At 42.2% G+C, this 9,953-nt stretch overlaps 2 protein-coding genes across 2 annotated transcripts; one reads left to right on the top strand and one right to left on the bottom strand.

Moving 5' to 3' along the window:
• The first annotated feature begins 563 nt into the window (after positions 1-563).
• kbtbd13a (kelch repeat and BTB domain containing 13a) lies at positions 564-2,060 on the top strand. Its single transcript, XM_085281405.1, has one exon. The coding sequence runs from the start codon at positions 564-566 to the stop codon at positions 2,058-2,060; it is 1,497 nt and encodes a 498-aa protein (XP_085137531.1).
• Positions 2,061-2,367: 307 nt separating this feature from the next.
• On the bottom strand, positions 2,368-9,748 carry ubap1lb (ubiquitin associated protein 1-like b). The gene is made up of 6 exons (XM_085279156.1): positions 9,696-9,748; positions 8,045-8,165; positions 6,224-6,745; positions 5,319-5,525; positions 2,891-2,992; positions 2,368-2,786 (listed from the first exon to the last, which is right to left on the bottom strand). The coding sequence occupies exons 1-6, from the start codon at positions 9,746-9,748 to the stop codon at positions 2,652-2,654; spliced, it is 1,140 nt and encodes a 379-aa protein (XP_085135282.1). The 3' UTR covers positions 2,368-2,651.
• Between the last annotated feature and the right edge of the window lie 205 nt (positions 9,749-9,953).

Below are 9,953 nucleotides of genomic sequence, written 5' to 3'. Positions count from 1 at the left end.
GCACCTCCTCCCAGCCCCCCAGCCCTGACGGCTAACAGAACCGGGGTGAGTAACTTCACTCTAATTTTGAAATTATGAGCAGAATCTTACTATAACCTGTGTAGACCTGTACATTTGCCTTTATGTCGACTGTAGTGTTGGAAACACGTTGGAAAAAGACACAATAAACATAAGATAAAGATACCAGTGGAGGTCCTGCCCCTGGGGAAAAGCCCATTGTTTTAGTTTTCTTGCTTATGTCGATCAAGGACAAAGCTTCAGCTGTTCCAGAACTGTCAGCCACAAATGAAGGGTGAATCATCAGCACACTGACAGCTACTATCCAGCTCCTCTTTCTGCTCTGGCTGCATGTCCTCATAATGTACTTGAACTGTGACACACCTCTAGCTGCTATGTATAGAGTCTGTTGTCAGAGCTCTGCAAACAAATAGTTTATACAGTGTCAGATACCCTTGGTCTGGATCAGAGGGATTCGCTCAAGCTTGTGGTACGACGCAGTCTACGTGCTGTAGTTTGGCGTGATTCAAACTTTTCTCGTCGTTTCCAGTTCCACCGGAGATGAAATGAAGATTTATGGAACAGATGTCATGGAGTCCAGCAGCTGCCCACACTTGAGCCAACAGTCAGGACAATATAAGGGAGCAGACAGCCTGCGAGTCAGCATTAAAGACTGTGTTTTCACTGTGGATAAACCCACTGTAGTCAAAAACTGTGAGTACTTCAGAGCATTGTTCCAGTCAGGAATGAGAGAGTCTAAACAGGAGGAGGTCCAGCTGAAATGTGTGGGGAATCTGGGATTTCAAGTTCTGCTGCAGGTGCTGGATGGGAAGCGACCCATCCTCAACAGTGACGAGATCGTCGAAGCAATAGAGTGTACGGCTTTTCTCCAGGTGCCAGCTCTCACCAAGCATTTGATCAATATTATAAATTCCCAAAACTGCTTGCTCATGTTTCATACAGCTGCAACCTACGGAGAGTGGGAGTTGTTCCACAGAGCAGCTTTATTCATCAGAGACATCTACGCTGACCTAGGGGAGGAGGTTCGTAGCTTACCCAGTAAGCTGCTGGAGTACATTGAGTCTCTTCTCCCAAGTAGCTACATGGCAGTGTGCAGTCACTCTCCATCCACTGAGCTGCTCCAGGATGCCCAGAGGACAGTGTGTCATCTGGATGAAGAGCAAAAAGAGTGGCGAATCCTCACACATCTTCCTATGAGCACCAGCACCATCATGGCAGGCGTGGCAGTCCTCGACAACAAACTGTACATAATCGGAGGATTGTATGATTTAAGCAAGAAGGTGGTGGAGACTGGATTCTGCTACGATCCCGTGGCCAATTCATGGTCAGTGATTTGTGGACCTCAGCAGCTACGCTACAACTTCTCTCTGATAGGTCATGAGGGATGTCTCTATGCTATAGGAGGGGAGTATAACAAGAAGGCTCTGTCATCAGTGGAGAGATATGGGCTGTCTGATCAGAACTGGAGTTTTGTTTCCTCCCTCCCGTGCCCTGCAGCCTCAGTGGTGTCCACTGTAGCCATGAAGAGGATCTATATCTGTCTTTGGAAAGGGAAAGGGGCCACAGACATCCATGAGTACGTACCTGAACACAATCGGTGGAATCTGGTCACTACACTCATCCGCCAGCACAGTTATGGTCTTCATATGGTGGCCCACAGGGATAACCTCTATGTGATGCGGAATGGACCATGTGAAGACTTCTTACAATGTGTGATGGACTGTTACAACCTGACTTCAGATCAGTGGACAGTGATGTCCGGTCAGTACGGGAACAGCAAGAGCTCTCTGTTCACGGCAGCGGTCAGAGGAGATTCTGTGTTCACGCTCAGCAGACACGTGACCACAGAGTACACCATAGAGGAGAACAAATGGAGGCTCCGGCGTGAGATGAAAGGTTTTGGCAGGATTGGATCCATATATACATTTTTGATGAGGCTTCCTAAACCCACTCCCTCCCTTTTAGGAAATTGCCCAAGCCAGAACCTGAGAGACACTGATGTCTGTCACAGATGTCCCCTGGGATGCTCTCAGCACATTTAAAAGCTGGTGATCATCATTCTGATTTCTATTCTAATAATATGTGGCAAAGGATTACAGCCCACACTGCAGCTGTTTCAATCGCACCTCTAAAGAATTGGTTTAGTCTGCCCAAACTATTATTTCAGACTGTTTACTGTTCAGACTGTCTACGGAGGAATCAAAGCAGGATTGATGGATGAAGCTGCAAAGCTAGCACTAATGTAGCTTTTTATCGTGTTTGTTTGTGGGACCCACCCTGTAATATACACTTTTTATTGCACAGTCCTTGAAGAAAACAGATGGTCATGGTGTAAATTAATTTCACACTTTTAATAAGTTTGTTCACAATTACTACAAATATTTACGTCACTTCAAAATTTAGACACAGCAGGACTTTAATCAGAGTATTTTTGTTCCAAAACGAATCTAAAAAAGTGGTAAAGAAGATATGGGTTAATTCAGAAATATGAATAGATCATCTAACAATGCAGTGTCAGCATCAACTATATGTGTGCAGTTGTTTCATACCAGCACAAGGTCAGATATGACTGCAATTTTTAGAATACAGATGATTGTCTGCAAGATATCAATGTGAAAAGTGTGTGTGTTTTATCAGGACACACGCATCATCAGCTCCTCCAGGGCCCGATCTCGGTGGTTTTCATGAACCAGCAGCACTTCTTTGATGGCATTCTTCTGAAAGCCCATCTCATTGAACTGATTCAGCAGGTGTAGGAACTCCTTTGCCTCGAGAAAGAAAACATTTACTTTCTTTAAAGTTTCTAATCGAACTGACTTCATCAGACAAAAAGTGCCAAGCTTTGTTGTCTCCGATAACTTTAAAAACTTACCTTTGTTTCACAGTTTTGAAACATCTCCAAGGCCTCTTCCACCTGGGACATGTCATAACCCAGCTGACACAAGTGGTCACACGCCACCAGATAACTCAAGATCTGCCAAATATTCATTCATACAAGAGAAGAGCTGTCACATGGAAAAAGTTATTGACTGTTTCCAATCAGATTCAATTAATACAACAACCTCAGTTTTATCTGCATTTAGAAACAAGAAATTTTGAGTAGTCCATATGTTTACATCTTTAAGACATTCCTGCAGTTTAACTAATTGTTGCGCATTATCTGGGTTTACGGATAGATAAAGTTGGGTATCTGGGTGAACTAGTCCTAGCACAGAACCCGGTGGAACTCCATTATTAACCAAAATAACGGCCAAATAATTTTTTGTTAGTCAGTTGATTGATTCATTGGGTAAGGTTTATGTAATAAATTAAAAAGTAGTATGAATATGTGTAGTTTAATTTGTAAAATGTAATTTTATATTTTCCATTTGTTTACAGATGGGTGATAAATAAAAGCAAAAACACAACCCTGGTGCATGAGTGCGACAGCTGAGGATTATATTAGGGCCAGTTGTTGTTTTCAATATTCAGTGAAGTTGAGAGTAAGTTTAAAGTGATTTGGGGAAAAAAAATTAACTTTCCTGTAGAACTTTCTCAACAACTTACTTTCCAAACCAACCATTTCGTTAAAACGTATGTGTCATCTTTTCTGTTACAGGCCTTTGAAACTGTGGATGTTCCTCTACAACGTATATAAACTTTAGTAATGCTCTGACTAACACTAATCCACCATCCACACATTACTGCAACCTGTTTCTGCTCTAACATACACAAAGCACAGTGTCCAGACCAAACAGGAACACAATAATATGCTCTGTAAGGCAGTCATTTCTTATTACTGTGATTAAGAAGATAACAATTTAATTCAATTTCATTTATAGTGCAAAATCAGAACAACAGCCACCCTGAGGTGCTTTATATTGTTATGTAAAGACTAGAGATGGACCGATCCGATATTACGTATCGGTATCGGTCCGATACTGACGTAAATTACTAGATCGGATATCGGAGAGAAATAAAAAATGTAATAGAGCAGCACGACAGCAGCACGTTTAAGCTTGATAAGCTGCTGTTAGAATTTATTTAATATTACTTTCTACACCAGGATCTTTTTCTACGCAGCTGACGGCTGGTAACTGTGCAGGGGCGGATCTAGCAAAGTTTAGCCAGGGGGGCCGATAGGGCATGAACAGGGAAAAGGGGGCACAAAGACATACTTTTCTTTCTTATTCTCATTTAAAATGTCGAGCTTTTAATAAATAATTATCTGAATCTTACACCCAAAGATGTTGAATCTATTTAATATTTCTTGGAAAATAATTTATTTCTGTGCATTTTTTTCACACTGCATCAAATTAAAGTTGATTACGTTGATTAAGCATCATGAGGTGGAGCGTGAGGGGTGGTTCCCTATTTTATTTTATTTTTATTTTTTTTTTTTTGCTGGGAGTTTGCAACCCTATTAGTTAGGTTGCTTACTCTTTAAAATACCAGAATAGGGAGGATGCTGCAGGTTTAAGTTTATTAGATTGATCCATTTTGCTGAACTATGAAATATTTTGGGTGCAGTGTATTTTTTGCATACAGGTATAACAGAGTATGAACTTATACAAAAAGCAGCAAGATATTAAAATTGATTGATTAAAATATTTAAAAAATAAAATATTGATTAAAAAACACACTATATGGATTCATATCAGTATCGGCAGATATCCAAATTTATGATATCGGTATCGGACATAAAAAAAAATGGTATCGCATCATCTCTAGTAAAGACCAATCATTAATACAGAGAAAACAGAAAAAAACAACAACAATCATGTGACCCTCTATGAGCAAGAAATTTGGTGAAAGTGGGAAATATAAACTCCCTTTTAACAGGAAGAGCCTCCAGCAGAACCAGGCTGGGGAAGGCAACCATCTGCCACGACAAGTTAGGGGTGAGCAGACGAAGCCAATGATAGAGAACCTCATACTGACTGAGGCACAGAGTTCAGATCAGAGTGTGAGCTCTGTGAAATCATGAAATACACTAGTCTTTAATCTTCCAGCATCAGAACTAACAAATGTTGCTGAAGGACTAAGTTTGTTTCTTTAAAGCTATTTAATCCATGCACAGTTAAGGCTGATCCTGGTTTCTCACCTATCCTTTCTTGTCCTTTCAGATTTATTCTGTTTGGTTCATGGACCCATAATGCTGTAGGTCCAAGTGTGACCACTATTTTCACACTGACTTATAGTAGCTGTATTTGTACTGCATCAGTGTTTATAGAACAGACTGCATGATCCCGACAGCTGGAGCCAAAAGTTGACCAAGTGTTTTCGAGCAGCACTGCCTTGTTGTTGGATATAACACTGACCTCATCTGGGGTCTGCTGTCCTGTCCTCTGAAGGGCAGTGATGGCAGTATGAAGAGAGTAGCCCCTTGCAGTGATGGCCTCCAGCAACTCTCTCTCCGCTGGGTTTAGAGCTGACAGGAGTTCTGCTGTAGAGTCCAAAGCAGAGGAGGACAAACCCCTGGGGCCTGACATGACAGGGGGGTTTCTACAGGTGTCTGGTCTGAATATCTAAGAAATGGCAGACTGCAGTGAATGTAGCGAGTGGCTGAGAAAGAACAGGGCATGGTAGACCTGACATGCAGCTTTAGTGAGAATTCACACTAGCTAATCCTCGTGAAGCTCTTGCACCTTGGCTGCATTCAGAGAGCATACTTTACGCAGATTATTTTTAGAGTGTAAATCCATGAAAAACATTTTGAAAATGCAAAATGGAGAAAAGCTGGATAGGAAGACCTTATTTCCTTTCATAGTTAATAGTGCTGACATTAAAAGAAATGTAATCCCATGAGAATATCTGACACATCTCAATAGTCACAATCCTGACCATAAACAGAGTGAACCTGTTATCATGCTGAGCCTGTCTGGTTCTAGTTATACTCGAGATTGACCGTGCAGCTCAGGTGATGGTACTGCCATGAGCTTCAAGCTATATTTAGACAGGAAATAGAACTATCAATAGTCTAGACTACTGAGACTTCGCCACACTGCCGACTCACATGGCCTCGTGAATGAACAGCCACATACTGAAATTATGACAATAAACACAAAGTAAAGCTGGAAGACGGCTGTATGAATTTAGTGTTTTTTCCCTGGACAGTGATGCTGTATCACAGTCATCAGCTGTATTGTACTGTGTATTACATTCTGCAGTAAAAGTTTCAAAAGCACACGCACACATAAACACACAGCTCACGTGTTCCTCTTACCATGCTGGCTGTGCTGGTTCTGCTGGGAGGGATCCTCGTGTCCGAGGCTGTGTGTGATGAAGTGCTCTGGGGATAAGTCTCTGTGTTGGGATCTTGTTGTGTGGGCGTGTCGAGCACTGACAGTGAACACTGGCGCAGGTTCTTTCTGCGCTGGTGGGGCAGGCTGCTCAGACAGGCCGGGGGGTTCAGCAGGTCAGGGACAAAGGCCTTCTGTGCTTTCCTCTGACCACGCTGACAGTTTGCAGAAGGACGCTGTTCCCCCGGACTCACTGTCACTATGGAACTCGTCCTGGCTTTCTGTGTAGTGCCCTCTTCGTCATCTGAAGGTGAGATGGTAGCCTTGGTACGCAGGATGGAGGAGTTGAGGCTGTGGGACCGCTGTCGAGGGCTGCTAAACAGCATCCAGTATGGTGGACAAGATGACAGCAGGCTTGATGAAGAGGAAGAGGGGTTAAGCTGGTGCTGGGTGGCAAAGCCACTTTGCAGCCCAGTTAGCACCCAGTTCTCCAGACTGAATCCATACTGTCAAACATGCAAACATCGTGTAAGTCCTTCTGTAGGTCTGAAGCTACATTTTTAAATTCAACTCAATGATGACAGGCTTTTCATTATTTTATTGTTTAGTCTTTTGGCTTGCTAACATTAGCCAGTTGAGTGTAAACAACACTTGACTGGCTAATGTAAGGCTTGTGAAACTTATGGTAGCATCTAGCATCTCACATTATTACCAATGACTACTCTAAAAACCATTTACAATACAGAAATGTCTAACATCTGGAAAGTATGTTGATTTGTACTCAGTAATGAGGATGAAAAATACTTTGATAGGGATGCTCTCCCATTAATTATTGCATTAATGTGGCATGGAGACAATCCCCTCGTAGCCCTTTGGAGGTGATTTGAAGCCCAGGTAGCTTTGATGACAGTTTTTATTTTGGGGTCAGATGTTTCTTATCTTCCATCCTGGCCTTTAACTCTGTGGGTGACTGACTTCTTTTTTTTTTGCAATGTCTGGTTTTTGCTATTTTACTATTATATTTAAATTTGTATTGTACAGCACTTTAAAAACACACCTGGTAGACCAAAGTGGTATACAAATAAATAAATAAATAAAAATAACAGACAGACTATGTTCTGTATTGTCACGACCACCTTTTCTATCCCATTCCCATTTAATCTACTTTCTATTAAAGTGATTAGATGTAGCACTCAGCAAGCATCCAGCCTTTTCTGTGATCTTCTGTGGCTTACCCTCCTGTGCAGGGTTCTGACGTCATGTCAATATGGACCAAAATCTACGAAATGTTTCCAGCACCTGGTTGAATCTAAGACAGATCCATACCAGTGCTACCTGTTAAAGCGTACATCCTTTAGTGGTATGTGCAAGGCCCTCTACCTGCGAGTTTGAGGGTTCTGTGCAGTATCTCAGCTGATCCTAGGACTGCACTCTTCTGCACAGAGACCTGTGATGTTGTGTATGGAATCTGATCAGCTGTAACATTCTTGTCCGAGATCGACCTTCATCTTTCATATACTCATAAAGCTGTAAAGAGCAATGTTGTCTTTTATTTGGCAGTGCTAGTAAGTGTGTACTAATCACATACATACAAAAAACATAAAAAGTCAGATATTGAGCCATGGTTCTTCCTGTAACTTATCACCTGTCAGTGTGATAGGGTTTGTTTGTTTTGGTGTTTTTTAAAGGAGTGAAATAATGGTGACAGCTCAAAGCAGTGCAGCAAAGAAGGTACACTGCACAACAGACAGAACAGCAAGGAGGAGGAACAAACAGGGAAACACAAGAGAGAGAAACACACTCACCTCTGTCTCCTGCAGGATGTTGAAGTAGTCAGGGACAGTCGTACTGACAGAATATTTTAGTTCCTGAAAGGAAGCACTCTGAGGCACCCTCAGAGGTACACCATCCATACTGCTCAGTCCACTGAGAAAACAAAGATAAGTCAGCCATAGAACAACTCACACAATCCCTCCAGTTGTGGACCTGTAATGTGGACCGCCGTGCTCCCTGAAAGGAAACACAACAATCTGTATTTCCACAAGCTCAGAGAGCTGCAGCGTTCAGGCAGTGGCCCTGTTCTAACCCCTCCGCTCTAACTGCAGAAGTGTGCACTCCACTTCTGCTGGCCTTTCGATATTTTCTGCTTTTATATTAGAGTCCCTGATGATTCCTCCCACGAGAAGCCTGAAGATTTCCATTAGGCCAAATAGAACACCGTCTCTTTTTTCTCTCTGTAATCTGTCAAACATTATTGTTATCGCTAATATATTCAATAAGGTTATAAAAACAATTAACATTATGTGATAACAGGGTTATTATAATTTCTTTTAATGCTTTTTGTATTTACTTTTTCCAGCATGTGAAGAAAGGTAAGAGCATCACTGCTTTGAGTGTTACTTTGGATCAACAACTGTCGAATGTTTAGATTCTACAGTAATAAGTCTGTGCTACAAAGTCCAAGTCCAGTCTTGTCCTCCTCAGAGGGGATTCCACTCAACTTCAGCAGGCGATTTTCATCTTCATAAAGGTGATGCACATCAGACGTCGAAGCGGTTCAGTGAGTACAGGTTGTCCTCATCAGCACAATCAATCCATAAATCTTCCTTCAACTACTCTTTTTGTCAAACAGTACAATTTTTGTTGTAAGGTACGGTTGTGTTCTCCATGCTCAGTCAGGCTTGAATAAAGATGTCAGACTGCCAACAACGCTCAATCCATTTCTCAGTCATCAGCACACAGGTACCACGACACCATCATTACTCTGCATCGGTAGGAATGATGCAGCCTCTGTTATCCTCCTCTAGGCTCATAGAAACTACTCCTATCCGGAAAACAAGGACGAAGAGGAGCTCTGCTGAAGTGTTTATCACATTCATAAACAGAGCATGAAGCAGCGAGAAAGGATTTTCCTAGAAAACCGTCATCATGAGCTTTTCCTTTCTGTCATCTCGAGCTCAGATTAGAGAATGGACGGCCTCTTTCACAAACAAACAAACCTACAGTTTGTCTCTAGGTGTTAATGTGTGTGTGTGAGAGAGATGGTACACACAACTGTGCACTCAGCACTAATCAGGTTTGTGCAGCATGAAGACACAGCCAGCAGACAGATGGCCGAGGACTCGTAACACCAAAGACCACAGATGCTGAAGGCTTTGTGTGTCACCTCTGACGCTTTCTGCTGCTGAATAAGAACAAATGTGTATATGACTATTTCTAAGTTCAAAAGCTGTGCAAGACTTGTTAAGACAAGTATAATTATCTGATGCTGCACACTCACTACTCTTTAAGTCACATAGCAGACTACGTGCCTTTCATAAATACAATAAAATGTGCTCTAAATCCCCCACTCTCCCTACACACACACACACACACACACACACACACACACACACACACACACACACAGAGAGAGATCTAATGAAATACACTGTTGAAAATAGAAAAAAAGCTTACCCTTGTGTCTTTGTGTGGTCAGAGCTGCAGTCACTTAGTTTGTGATGTATCATTCATCACTTAGAGAACCACCTGGGACACTAATCCACTGATCTCCAGTAACCCTCATCAGCTGACTTACTGTGTACACAGTTGACAGCTCAAGAGAAGCAAGTAAGGACATCAGATGGTGCCTGCAGTCACAAGGACACCCACATGTCCCTAATATTTGTGTGAAGTCACACAAATGTTAGACTCCAGGGCACCTGTCTGAGTCTG

The sequence above is a fragment of the Mchenga conophoros genome, linkage group LG1, assembly GCF_057382185.1.
Source record: "Mchenga conophoros isolate Kocher_MC1m ecotype Shallow Benthic linkage group LG1, M_conophoros_male_GT1.1, whole genome shotgun sequence".
NCBI classification, from domain to species: domain Eukaryota; kingdom Metazoa; phylum Chordata; class Actinopteri; order Cichliformes; family Cichlidae; genus Mchenga; species Mchenga conophoros.
Note: the sequence above shows the minus strand (reverse complement) of the source record. Positions and strands in the feature narration are given on the sequence as shown.